Here is a 14,070-nt window from a genome sequence, read left to right as displayed (position 1 = left end):
GATGTTAGAACAACACTGATGTAATGCTATATCTCTCCCTGTAGTCCAGCCCCTAGAAGGATGATGTTAGAACAACACTGATGTAATGCTATATCTCTCCCCTGTATGTAGCCCAGGCCCTAGAGCGGATGATGAGTCCCACGTCGGGCCCCAGCCCCAACCCCAACGTCCCGTCAGAATACTGCAGCACCGTCCCCCCCCTGCAGCAGGCCCGTGCCGCCGGCACTCTAAACTCTCCGCCGCCCACCGTCATGGTGCCCGTGTCTGTTCTCAAACAGCCGAGCAACGACAGTACGATAACACCACTTAATAATAACAACAATAACAATGCCTCTCGTATCATAGGGCTGGGCCATTTGTGACTTTGTTATTTTCCAGACTTTCGCTGCTCGATTCTGATTGAATGGCAGATCTATAAGCTCGCAACGGTTCGCTTTGCGACTCGTCGTGAGCTTGCAGATCGTCAATTGTCACTAATTTTGTATTCTACCTTTGTATAATACAGCTTTAACTGCTTAATCATACTAATTGATTCAGTCGATTATAATAAAAAAAATCAACTGACATTTTCTCATGTTTATTCATTAAAGACATTTAAAAAATATATATATTTAACCCATTTAGAACGGGTACACATTGTTGTGTATCATTATTTTATGCTTTAACTATTGAATAATAACAGATATACAAGCTCACAGCAAGCTTGTAGATCTGCTATTTTTGAAACATCGTGAAAATTAGAATTTTGACCCGATTCTGTAAGTGTCTTTTGAATCCTTCTAAGATAAAAAAAAAAAAAAAACATGTTTCTATGTGTCAGCAATCTGGCCAGCCATCGTCAAAGAAAAGCTCCTTTTCACTTAACTGGAGCTCAGTTAGCCTGTTCTTGAGATACTGCTATGTCAGTGGTTCTCAAACCTTTTCATGTGAAGGACCCCCAAAATGATATGTATTTGGCCACGGACCTGCATCTCAAAATATTTAGTTCCAGGGACCCTCCAGAAGCAAATTTTGATTTACAAACGTTCACTTTGAAAATACATATATTCAAAGATTTGCACACATTTTCACGACTTTTTCAAAAATAGCAGATCTACAAGCTCGCAGCGCGCTGTGAGCTTGTATATCTGCTATTTTTCACTGGTTAAAGCATTCAATAATTCTAGGCCTAAATGGGTTGAACAACCTGCTTCTAAATTATTCGATTAACCTACAAGTTAAGTCGGTTGTTGGTTCTAAAGGTCGGTTTTGATGAATCAATTCAAACATTTTCAGTTAATTGCCCAGCCCTATAACTCTCATAACAAATACACGTAGTTCCAGTTGAATCAGACTGTCAGATTGCAGTCAGTGCAGATGTTTTATGAACATACATTATGGATGTGTGTGAGTGTTGAGGACTGCTTGTGTCGTGTCATCTGTCTCCAGGTTGTCCTCGGGAGCAGAAGCGGGTGTGGTTCGCAGACGGCATCCTGCCCAACGGAGAGGTGGCCGACACCACCAAGCTGACCCTGAACACCAGCCGCCGGGGTCCCCAGGACGGAGAACCCCACACTGTAAGTTATCATCACCCAGCCAGGACACAGACCAGGGGTGGACTGGGTATCTGGCATACCGCTTTTTATACCGAATTATTTCTGCCCCCGTTTTAGGATAGTTAACTTTGAACGAGCGCGCTCGTCCATTTATTGAAGTAGCGCACGGCCACAGATATAAAAAGCTAGATACCTCATCCGCCGCTGCAGTTCATTGGCGGACTGGTAAAACAGGACTGGCGGACATGCGGAAATGTGGAACTGTGGAAGGCACTCTGCTGCCCCCTGCACTGGGAAAGAGGGAGTCCTGCATCTGATTGGCCTACCGAGCATCCCATTCTGTGACACACAAGGAAGTCTTCTTCAGAATTCAGAAAGCTTGCCAGTCCTCTTTTACCAACGCCCCAGAGCCGGAGGAGGCGTCTACCTTTATATGTCTATGCGCACGGCCATGAACAAGCGGTCGTTCGTTCATTCTTTTCCCTGTCTGAGCAGATGAGGGGTGGCGCGGGTCTCTGCAACAGCAGCAGCTCAAGTTACGCTAGTCTCAAATCTTGACCACACATAAACATTAATGGCGGCGGGATCACTTTTCTGGTGGTTTTCTATGCCTGGATCCAGTTTCTCCATTTCTATGCTCTAAACAACTGGTGCGAGCGAGGGACAGATACGCCTGTCTTTTACAAAAGATTGTGGTTGGAAATAATGTATGGTTATTTTTCTATAAAATCGCAAAGGTAAGCTACTTTTAAGCTACTTTGATGGCAGTTTAAGACATCTGTAAATCCTTAATGTGGCAGTAAGAGAGTTAAGGTCATTTTTGGGCTAAGAGCAAAGAGACATCGCATGATTGGGCAACTGGCTTGTCTGTCATCTAAATACAAGCCTTGTAGCCCAATCACAGCTTACTGTGGCCCAGCCCAGTCCCATCCAAACATTTAACATCTGATACAAGCCCACAACGTGTCGCTGCCTCGATGCGTTGTGGGCTTGTAGATCTTCCGTGATCGGTTCGCACCGGTTGTGGTGGGCTGGTCTGGGCCAAGATGCCAAGGCCGAATTAATGTCCCAGTCCAGCCCTGACACACCGTAAGTTATGATCACCTGAGTGGTGTTATGAGCCCCCAGGACTCAGACCCTCCTCACACCTTAAGATTCAACCACTCTCAAACATGGCGTCACCCTGTTTTTGGCATGTCGAAAATGCTAGAAGTTATGGTCGTGTTGTGCGCTTGTAGACTGGCTATTTCTTATTATTCATCATGCGATGAAGTATATAGGACTTAAGTGGTTAACAGTGTCAACAGAGACACACATACAGTAAGATTTAACAGTGTAAACAACACAGTAAGATTTAACAGTGTAAACAACACACACAGAGTAAGATTTAACAGTGTAAACACATACAGTCACATACAGTACTTGTACATTTAACTGGGGACCCCCTGGTACCTCCTCAAGGACCTGTGGGGGTCCCTGAACCCTAGGGTGAAAACCTGTGGCCCTGTACAGTGCTGTGTTTTTGATCTCTTTCTAATTCTAGTAATCTAGTGTTTGTTCTTCCAAAGTTTGCAGGGTTGGTCCATTTTGAACAAAATGACTTAAATCGTGAACACAGCTTGGGATTACAGAGAAATTCTGCATGCACATTCCCACTAAGTCAATGACCCAATGCCACTCTTTTCACATTGGCCTGTTATAGCTCCACCAGCAGGTAGACTTTTGCCAAACTAATTTTTGGAGCAAAATGCCTCAAATCATGCATGCAGTGTCACATTGCCATTAAAGGCCGATTAAGACATGGCACCCTTTTCACATTGGCCTATTATAGCGCCACCAGGAGGCCACGATAACATACCTGACCTGATGGAGACCTGTGCTCGGAAGAGCACTGTTTCTAGTTTGATATATTTTGTCATTCATCCAGAAAAAAACACCTCCTCTTTTACCACCTTCATTAATTAATGGATAACTAATGTCCAGTGTCTTGGCTGTGGTACTAACTGACCGGTGTTCCTTCATTTATTAAAAGATAACTAATGACCAGTGTCTTGGCTGTGGTACTAACTGACCGGTGTTCCTTCATTTATTAATAGATAACTAATGACCAGTGTCTTGGCTGTGGTACTAACTGACTGTTGTTCCTTCATTAAAAACCCATTTAGGCCTAGAATTATTGAATGCTTTAATCAGTGAAAAATAGCAGATATACAAGCTCACAGCGTGGCTGCGTGAAAAAAAAAAGTCGTGAAAATGTGTGCAAATCTTTGAATATATGCATTTTTAAAGCGAACGTTTGTAACTCAAATTCTGCTTCTGGACCTGGGGGGTCCCTATTTTGAGATGGGTGTCCGTGGCCAAATACATATAATTTTGGGGGTCCTTCACATGAAAAAGAACAACTGACATAGTAGTCTCTCAAAAACAGACTAACTGAGCTTTTAACACGTTAAACGCCCACGTGGTGTCAACGCGCCAAACTCTTTGATCTTTACGTGTGCCCACGACGCGTTCGACGCGTTGTACAGTAAACTATACTGTACTGTAGCTACTGCACTTGGCTACCGCGGTGATGAAACAAACTCCATTTCCCAACATGCAGCGCGCAATTACGTCACCCGGACGTGCTGTCTGTCTCGTTGACTTCCTGTTTAGCGGCTGCACAAAAATGCTTTTTTCTCCGGATTCTCTTCCTTTTTTCATTTTTTTCTCAAAACGGCAGCCTCTTCTACCGGCCGTAACACAAACACTGTGGCTTAGAATTGATGAAAAACGGTCCTGACTGAAAGAAAAGATTTTCGCGAAATAAACAGGACATACTCGGATTACATTTACTCGGATTACTTTTCTCGCCAGTACTTCGAAGGTAGGTAAAATGGCGGGTTGCCATGGGCACCAGCAAACACACACGTCGAATAATTCTGGCCATCCGGTGTGTTAAGTGACTCACTTTTCTTTGACGATGGCTGGCCAGATTGCTGACATACAGTAGAAACATAGGTTTTTCAAAAAACCTTAGAAGGATTCAAAAGACACTAATAGAATCAGGTCAAAATTGGGCAAAAATTTAAATGTTCCCTATTTTTTTTAAATAGCAGATCTACAAGCTCGCAGCACGGCACTCGGTGCCGCGCTGTGAGCTTGTATATCTGCTATTTTTTAATAGTTAAAGCATAAAATAATAATACACAATATAGTGTACCCGTTCTGAATGGATTAATGGATAACTAATGTCCAGTGTCTTGGCTGTGGTACTAACTGACCGGTGTTCCTTCATTAATTAACCCATTTAGAACAGGTACACATTATGTCTATCATTATTTTATGCTTTAACTATTGAAAAATAGCAGATATACAAGCTCACAGCGCGGCACCGAGTGCCGCGCTGTGAGCTTATAGATCTGCTATTTTTGAAAATCGTGAAAATTAGAATTTTGACCCGATTCTGTAAGTGTCTTTTGAATCCTTCTAAGACTTTTTGAAAAACCCATGTTTCTATGTCAGCAATCTGGCCAGCCATAGTCAAAGAAAAGGTCCTTTTCACTTAACTGGAGCTCAGTTAGTCTGTTCTTGAGAGACTACTATGTCAGTGGTTCTCATACTTTTTCATGTGAAGGACCCCCAAAATGATATGTATTTGGCCACGGACCCCCATCTCAAAATATTTAGTTCCAGGGACCACCCAGAAGCAAAATTTGAGCTACAAACGTTCGCTTTGAAAATACATATATTCAAAGATTTGCACACATTTTCACGACTTTTTCAAAAATAGCAGATCTACAAGCTCGCAGCGCGGCACTCGGTGCCGCGCTGTGAGCTTGTATATCTGCTATTTTTTAATAGTTAAAGCATAAAATAATAATACACAATATAGTGTACCCGTTCTGAATGGATTAATGGATAACTAATGTCCAGTGTCTTGGCTGTGGTACTAACTGACCGGTGTTCCTTCATTAATTAACCCATTTAGAACAGGTACACATTATGTCTATCATTATTTTATGCTTTAACTATTGAAAAATAGCAGATATACAAGCTCACAGCGCGGCACCGAGTGCCGCGCTGTGAGCTTATAGATCTGCTATTTTTGAAAATCGTGAAAATTAGAATTTTGACCCGATTCTGTAAGTGTCTTTTGAATCCTTCTAAGACTTTTTGAAAAACCCATGTTTCTATGTCAGCAATCTGGCCAGCCATAGTCAAAGAAAAGGTCCTTTTCACTTAACTGGAGCTCAGTTAGTCTGTTCTTGAGAGACTACTATGTCAGTGGTTCTCATACTTTTTCATGTGAAGGACCCCCAAAATGATATGTATTTGGCCACGGACCCCCATCTCAAAATATTTAGTTCCAGGGACCACCCAGAAGCAAAATTTGAGCTACAAACGTTCGCTTTGAAAATACATATATTCAAAGATTTGCACACATTTTCACGACTTTTTCAAAAATAGCAGATCTACAAGCTCACAGCGCGGCACTCGGTGCCGCGCTGTGAGCTTGTATATCTGCTATTTTTCACTGGTTAAAGCATTCAATAATTCTAGGCCTAACTAGGTTAATAGATAACTAATGTCCAGTGTCTTGGTTCTGGTACTAACTGACCGGTGTTCCTTCCAGTCTGGTTCGGCGGGAGGGCTTGACGAGGCGCCAGAGGCCTGCGGGGCAGCGGAGATGGTGCGCCCCCTGGTGTCTGGACCCTGGGACTTCGCCCTGCTGTGCGGTGTGGGACCCTCTGTGAGGAAGACCCCCAGCCTGCTGCCAGACAACCCAGAGGAGCTGCCCCCCCTGCTCATCACCACCGGAGAGGAGGGGCCCGGAGGTACAGCACAGCAGTGTTTAACAAACTTTTTTTCAGGGGACACATTTTTTAAGATGAAAAATCAGGGGACCCATTTTCTTTAAAGGACCAGTTCACCTCTGAGACAACCAGATCTTATTTTATTGTTGTTTGGGACACGATCAACACAAACCTGAGTTATCTTTTGTGTTCAATCTGTGTTTTGAGATATTTTAGTATTTCAGCATGCTACAAAGCATCATATGATGCATTTTGCATCATATGACACATCGCATGATGCAATGCTACAAAGCATCATATGACCAGTTGTAGCATGCTGAAATACTAAAATATCTAAAAACACAGATTGAACATAAAAAAAACTCTGGTTGTCCCAGAGGTGAAGTGGTCCTTTAAGGTGAAAAACCAGGTGGTCCGCAGACCACCGGTTGAAAACCCATGAATATGTATGCCCTAAAAAAAAACATACACAACACTGCGACCAGCATCATTGGATAAGAATAATCCTAATTCCTAGTGGCTTCTGTTCTGACTGCACAGTCTAGCCTGTCAGTCGGACAGAGCAGAGAGCACATGCAGCCATGGACATCAAAGGAATGCGGCTGTAAGGAGCTGATTATTAACTCTTTTACTGCTTTGGACGTTCCCGTTCGCCCCATTTTTCACGGCGGCGCGATGCCAATAGTTCGTTCTTTGGCTCGTTCTTTTGTACCTTGTTTTGATGTCTGTAAACTGATGAGGGGTCGCGCGGGTGTGTACCGTTAACACATCTCACGTAAAAGTGCTCTCAAAAACCCACTGGACGTTAGCATTAATGGAGTAACAAAACGCGGTCTATTGCTCTGTAGCGATTTAGTGGCCTGGACGGATGGGAGCCGACCGCGGCCATTTCACATTAATTCTTGCATGAGGCTGCACTCTACTGCTAGTATGACCAAAGTGCACTATGTAATGAGGATTTTTTTTTTTTTTAACGAATAGATCTTTGTCTATAACCTCGCAAAGGTAAGCTGCTTTTGCTGGCACAAGACCCAATAAATAAATAATAACATCTGGCAGTAAAACTGTTAATGAATGGCCGAGTGAGAACTCCAGTGTCTCATTCCATTGAAAAATCACCATTCGAAAAGGAGAGAATCATTCTGTCTTTGACAACAATATATTTTTTTTCTCTTTTTTTTTAACTTTTTGCAAAGAAATGTTTTGGCGACCCAATTGAAATCTCGGGTGAGTCGCGACCCAGTTTCTTGGGAAACAGTGCAGTACAGTACGAGGGTCTTCAGGTCAAGGACCTCTTAGCTGAGAGACAGATGAAGCAGGGACCCCCCACTACCAGGGGTCATCAACATGTCCGTACATGGACAAATGTGTTTGTGGCACCATTATATATAGGGATGGGTATCGTCTGCGTTACTTTTAATGGTATCGATTGAATGACGTCGATACTATCGGGTATCGGTTCACGTAAAAACAAACGATACCTTGTTTCGATACTCTTGAACACACCCCTGGCCGGTCGCATCTGTAACAGTTGGGCTACTGAGAGTTTAATGACTGCTTTAGTAGGCGACACTCGTTATTGTGGAAAATAGCCGACAATAGCCTATAATGTTTATTATTATGATGATTATCCAACGTTTAGGCATTTAGCAGACGCAACGTCTATACTCTCCGCTCCGCCACACTGTGTGATCATCATCATCACCTCTACTCTACCGCTGCTGCGGTAGAGTAGTTAAACTTAAATAAAAAGTATCGAAAATGGTATCGAAAAAGGTATCGTATCGATTCAAAGGTGAACGATACCCATCCCTAATTATATATGTTCTTATTTTGATCATATAAGACCCAATTACTGAATGTCAGTGTCCAGGTTTTCTTCAGAATATGTAATGACACTTATTTACTATGACACTATGGCATATTAGGAGTCCAACTAGTACTAGTGGTTCTTAATGTTTTATTTTCAAGGACCCCCATTATACTGAAAGTGTAAAAATGGAACCAAATGGACCTTCAAGGGTCCATTTGTACACTCTCAGTGTTACAGACCTGTTATGGTCATTCAGGGCTATCTTTGTTTCTGATAATATTATTCTCTTCACATTTTGTATGTCCGTGGCATAAAATTATTTTTTACAAAAATGTCCACCATAAGCCAACATGGTGATGACCCCTGCCCACTACATGTTACACTAACATTGGGTTGCAGATTAAACTTTTTCATAGATTTCAAGGATAGCTTCGTAGACTTGCTTGACAGCATTATCATTGTCTCCACCAGCCGAAGGCATGGGGGAGAGTATGTTTTCCTCTCTGTCCGTGCGTGCGTCCGTTGGGCCGGTCGCTGCCAAAATGAGCACACACTCTCCCTGGATGCCAATGCAGAACCTCTGCCCCACATTTTTCAAACGGGCCTGTTGTAGCGCCACCATGAGGCCGATGTTTGCAAAACGTGCGTCCTCGCAGTTTGTTACCACCTAATCTCAGTTGCCGTTGGCCCGGTCGCTGCCAAAATGAGCACACACACTCCCTGGATGCCAATTCAGAACCTCTGACCCACATTTTTCATTCATGTGTGTTTTGTTTTGTTAATGTGTTCCTTTATTCCCACCTCTATCATTCATTCATTACGAGACCATCTTCTGTTGTTTCTCCTGCAGACATATTGGTGGAGGAGGGCCCCGCCCCCTGCCAGATCCTCCTGCTATTGGAGGAGGGAGGACCGCGCCCTTTGACCTTCGTGTTGAACGCCAACCTGCTGGTCCACGTCAAGCTGGTCACATGTGAGTGACACGTCATGGATTAAAGTTCTCACAGTTCTGTCATTAGGATTCCATAGTCAAGTCAGTTTGTCTTCTATGGGAGCATGTTGTGCAGCAAAAATAGCAGATCTACAAGCTCTCAATGCATCTCGCTGCAAGCTTGTAGATAGCCTATTTTCGGTCATTCGTAATTTTAAATATTAAAGATAATTTGAAGTGGTCAAACTAGCAATACATGTTCAGTCTTCCAGAAAGTGTGAATATAATGATCTTGGAGATGTCATAAAAGCAATGTGTAATTTCTGGCTGTATGGCTCACACAACATCATATTTCTACATATCTTGCTAATTGTTTATTAAACTCAGCGTTATAGTGTGTGGGGCTCCTCTCACGCCGTTTCACAAATCACAAGCTGTGCTTGCCGTCGTATAGCTAAGTATTAATCAGGCTTTATACTTCATTGTACGATGGTGTCACTGACTCACTAGTCTCACGTAGCCAGACAACTTTTCCACAATCTCTGAATGCTATATATCGTCTGGAACTACAGCTCCTGAACGGCGAGTAATGGAAGCTGGCATTACCGTTCAAGAAAATATATTTTAAAATGTCATTTCTGAGCAGCAAGCTAAATATGCTTAGATGATTTTTATTTATATTAGGATAAATGTGCACGATGTGAGACGGAAACGGAAGTGAGGAGGAGGCTTCGCTTCTGCTTTAACCGGGTACCCATCGTTCTTCTAACGTTAAGTCAACAGTCTGGCCACACGAGACTACTGACTCACCAATAACAGCTGATCTACAAGTTCGGCATCATGAGCATGTTTGTACATCCACCAATTTGAACACACTTTCTGCCAGGATCAAAAATCGGTGATCCACACTTTTTAACAGATCTACTGCCAAACACGAGGTTCCCGACATTAGGCCGAATATCTCCCACTGCCAGAACTCGGGAAACTTGTGTTATTAATTGTATTTCATATTTATATAGAATATCAAAATAATTATTGCCCCAACATAGTGCCGAAGTGCCCCGGACATAGTGCTTCCCATCTGAGACACATTTCTCTGTTTCACCTTCCTGTCATTTCAGTCCCTAGGAAATCATGCTAACTTGTTGCTCGGGGCCAGTTGGACATGAACATGCAGCCTTTTCTGATCGAACACAGACCACTAAATGCACTGCGATATAGCGATCGTGCACAATGGACACGCCGCAAGCACATTAAAGAGCCACACTGTGTTTCATTAGAATAGATGAGGGGATAGTTTTATGTTGCCCCACAAACCCTATTGCCTGTGTGTTTTCTCATTGAGTGTGCTCTCTCCTACTGTCAGACTGTTGTTGTTTTTTCTGTGTTTTCTCTCATCGTGTATGTTTTTCCTCACTGTGTGTTTGTTCTCACTGTGTGTGTTTGTTCTCACTGTGTGTGTGTGTTTGTTCTCCCTGTGTGTGTGTTTGTTTGTTCTCCCTGTGTGTGTGTGTGTTTGTTTGTTCTCCCTGTGTGTGTGTTTGTTCTCCCTGTGTGTCCCCTCCTGTCATGCTGTCAGACACCAGCAGGAGGTGCTGGTGTCTGGTGTCCTGTGGGCTCCAGGCTCTGGGCCAGAGAGAGCTGCTGTTTGTGTTGGAGTGTCTGCCCGAGGAGAAGACTCTCCCCAGGGACCTGTTCACGCTTTACCTCAGCATCTACCAGGACGCTCAGAAAGGTACAGCATTAGATTTACACATCTACCAGGACGCACAGAGGGTTTAAGTGGTACTGGATATGCAGCTTGGCAAATAAAAGGTGAATTGATCCCAGTGCATGACGGAGGACAATTTCACGATAAATTAAATCTCCACGATACAAGTGTTTTTCATCACGATAAACGATCACCCCATCCCTAATTTACACACACAAACAACTCCTTTACTCCCTTTTTTTCGTACTCAGTAATTATCTCTTATGTTTTTCTGCTAACAGCTGGATCTTTCGGCACCACTGCCTTGAATGTGTAGTGTTGTTACTATGAACGTGGTTAGAGACTACTTCCAAAATGTTTTGCTGTCAGGCAGAAACAAGAGCGTGGCACAAAAGCAGTGGAAATAGCAGATCTAACAAGCTTGTTGAGCTTGCTTGCTGAGCTTGTAGTTCGGCTATTTTAACTATTTTTTTAAGTTTTTACTATATTAGGAAAACTCTAAAAAAATAAGAATTAAAAGTAATAAAAGACAACAAGAGTTGGATTCAAAGTCAACACTTTTAAAATTGTAATTATCCCTTCCTGCAGGTAAGTTCATCGAGGACCTGGGGAACGTGACGTTCACCAGCAGCTTCCTGGGCAGTAAGGAGCATGGAGGCATGCTGTTCTTCTCTCCTACATGTCAGCCCTTGGAGGGCCTGAGCCTGCCTCCTCACCCTGTCCTGGTGGGGGTTCTCATCCAGAGGCTGGAGGTACCCTGGGCCAAGGTGTTCCCTCTGAGACTGCTGCTGCGCCTGGGAGCAGAGCACCAAGGTGAGACCCTGCTTTATGGCACTGCTTCCTCAGAGTATGGGGTCGTTGAGGAGAGGGGGTTCCAGGCAGTGTTCATTTTGACAGCAACATTTTGATTTAGTTTTTAGTCATAGTCTTTTGAATACAAATTAAAACGTCATCTGAATATTTTTAGTTTAGTTTCAGTTGACTAAATGTAAAGTTGATTTGGTCAACAAAAATGTATTTTGTCGGCACCCGCTGGACTACCGGTCCAGGCGCATAGCACATAGGTCTCAGTGTAGTCTGGTCGTTGGGTCGAGTCCCGATCCCGACTACCTTTGCTGCATGTCACTCCCCATCTCTCTCACCATTTCCTGTCAGTCTACTGTCCTATCAAAAAAAGGCATAAAAGCCCCAAAACATATCTTAAAAATATATTTGTCAGGCCTTGATGGCGTCGTAATGGCTGATTTTACACTTGGTTGCAATGCATGTTGAAAATGGACGATTTTCTGCAATCTGCTATTTTCAGAGCACAACACCCGAGTGCAACCAAACATAAAATGACTTGTCTTTTAGTTCTACTGATTCTCTTCTCCACTAGTCCCACCCTAACATTTAGTCTAGTTCTTATTTGTTGACAAAATTGCCCATATATTTAGTCTTGGGTTTAGTCATCATAGCTTTAGTTTTTATTTAGACAAACCTTTTTTGTCATAGCTTTAGTCGACGGTCTGTAACTCTGAGAGTGTACAACATTGAACCACATGGACCCGAAATGGTCCATTTTTTTGGGTTCTTGAAATTAACACGTTTAAGAACTACCTGCTTATGTGCTTCCTTTCTGTCACACCAAGGCACGTTACTAGGAAATGTGTCACCATTGAACAAAACAACATTGTTTACCTGGCGCTCCTCTCTTCAGCCATGCGTCATGTTATTCTAGAGGTTTTTAGACACGCAATAAAAGATAATATGTTCTTAACCTTTCAGCACAAGGCTGTAGTCGCACCACTTTCCCTGTTTGGATGCCTGTAGATGTGGTAGAAACAGTAGGACATTGGCAAATACAGACAAAATCAATGGTGTAAAGTAACTAACTTTAGTTGGAGAGCCATTCTCAAAACAAATAAACACTAAACACAAGTGAATATAATCTTTATTTTTATTATTTATCTTTTTGAGAGAGATAAATGATGCCTTTGCAGAAAGCAGTGTAACATAGTATATGTTTTGAATCTGTAAATGCCACAGGTGATTACAGTAATACACTGTAAGCTAAAATATGTGCATTTTGTTTTCTGTGCCAAACCCAACATTTGATCAATAATGATATTCTATACTTCAGTGTTCGTGTTGTGTGTATTGAATGTCAACCCAAAGTTGTCTTTTTCCAGTGTACCCCACAACACTGGTCAGCATTCGCTTCAGGCGTTCTGTGTACAGAGAAACTGGACACACCATCATGAACCTACTGGCTGTAAGTACCATTAACCAATAAACACCCTACAGTATATGCACAGGTTCTTTTTTTTCTCAGTGAACCCCTGTAAAAAACTTTTTAATCCATGGCACTCCTGTTATACATTGTTACTTTACATTTATGTCTAATATGTAAATCTTTCCCCATATATAGTTTATGTCACAAGGAAAAATGTTGAGAATATGTGTTTCCAATAGGACAGATTGAAATAAAAATAACTTTTATATTTGGTGATTAACCAACGAAACCCCATCAACCCTATTCTGGGGGGAACATTGACCAAAAATAGCCGAACTGCAAGCTTACAACGTGTTATGTTGTTGTTGTGACGCATTTTGAATTTGTAGATCGGTATTGGGTCAAGAGACTTGGTGTAAACTGAAAAAGATCAGTTCAACTTGGGTGGCACCCAGGGCTCCAGGGTGCGACCTATTAGGTTGCATATGCGATCTAATTTCATAAAGTGCGAGTTAAAATTTAACCAGGTCGCACCAGTGCGACCTCAAGGAGGATGCTCCCTACCTCTCTCTCCCTGCTCCAGCCTGCCTCCAAAGAGCCTACTTGCTGCCCCTCCCCTCCCTTCTCTCTCCCTCTCACACTCACACAGACGGGGAGAGTGAGAGATGCACCCCACACAGACACACACTCAAGCTACGCTAGCGTTGGTGGTCTCCTCACGTGGAGTCACACAGACAGACAGATTCTATTGCTCTCCGTGGATAGATCTCATTCTCACATACCTTTCTTTATACAACCTTGCTTTTTCTGTTGTCATCTCGAACTGGATAATGTATAATCCATGGGGCTGTGATTAGCAATCGCTCGTGATTGTTTCAACCGTAGGTTACATTAAACCTACTGTTACTCGTTAAATTCCTCAGTGCCCAAAGCATTTTTACTTCAAAGACAATTAGCTGAAATGGACGGCACCTGTAAACTCTTCTGTGTGTGTGTGTGTGTGTGTGTGTGTGTGTGTGTGTGTGTGTGTGTGTGTGTGTGTGTGTGTGTGTGTGTGTGTGTGTGTGTG

The 14,070-nt window shown here is 42.8% G+C and overlaps 1 protein-coding gene across 2 annotated transcripts in view; it reads left to right on the top strand.

Moving 5' to 3' along the window:
- The window catches only part of zfyve16 (zinc finger, FYVE domain containing 16), a 66,025-nt gene that overhangs the window by 39,528 nt on the left and 12,427 nt on the right, over positions 1–14,070 (top strand). The window contains exons 7-13 of one of the 2 annotated variants that reach the window (XM_080743294.1): positions 112–291; positions 1,429–1,556; positions 6,151–6,352; positions 8,995–9,117; positions 10,655–10,810; positions 11,375–11,599; positions 12,958–13,040. In XM_080743294.1, coding sequence (XP_080599420.1) covers positions 112–291; positions 1,429–1,556; positions 6,151–6,352; positions 8,995–9,117; positions 10,655–10,810; positions 11,375–11,599; positions 12,958–13,040 — 1,097 coding nt within the window. The remainder of the gene's footprint in view (positions 1–111; positions 292–1,428; positions 1,557–6,150; positions 6,353–8,994; positions 9,118–10,654; positions 10,811–11,374; positions 11,600–12,957; positions 13,041–14,070) is intronic. The other variant, XM_080743295.1, reaches the window with a different exon arrangement.

Source organism: Nannobrachium achirus (genome assembly GCF_963921795.1).
Source record: "Nannobrachium achirus genome assembly, chromosome: 15".
Classification (NCBI taxonomy): domain Eukaryota; kingdom Metazoa; phylum Chordata; class Actinopteri; order Myctophiformes; family Myctophidae; genus Nannobrachium; species Nannobrachium achirus.
Note: the sequence above shows the minus strand (reverse complement) of the source record. Positions and strands in the feature narration are given on the sequence as shown.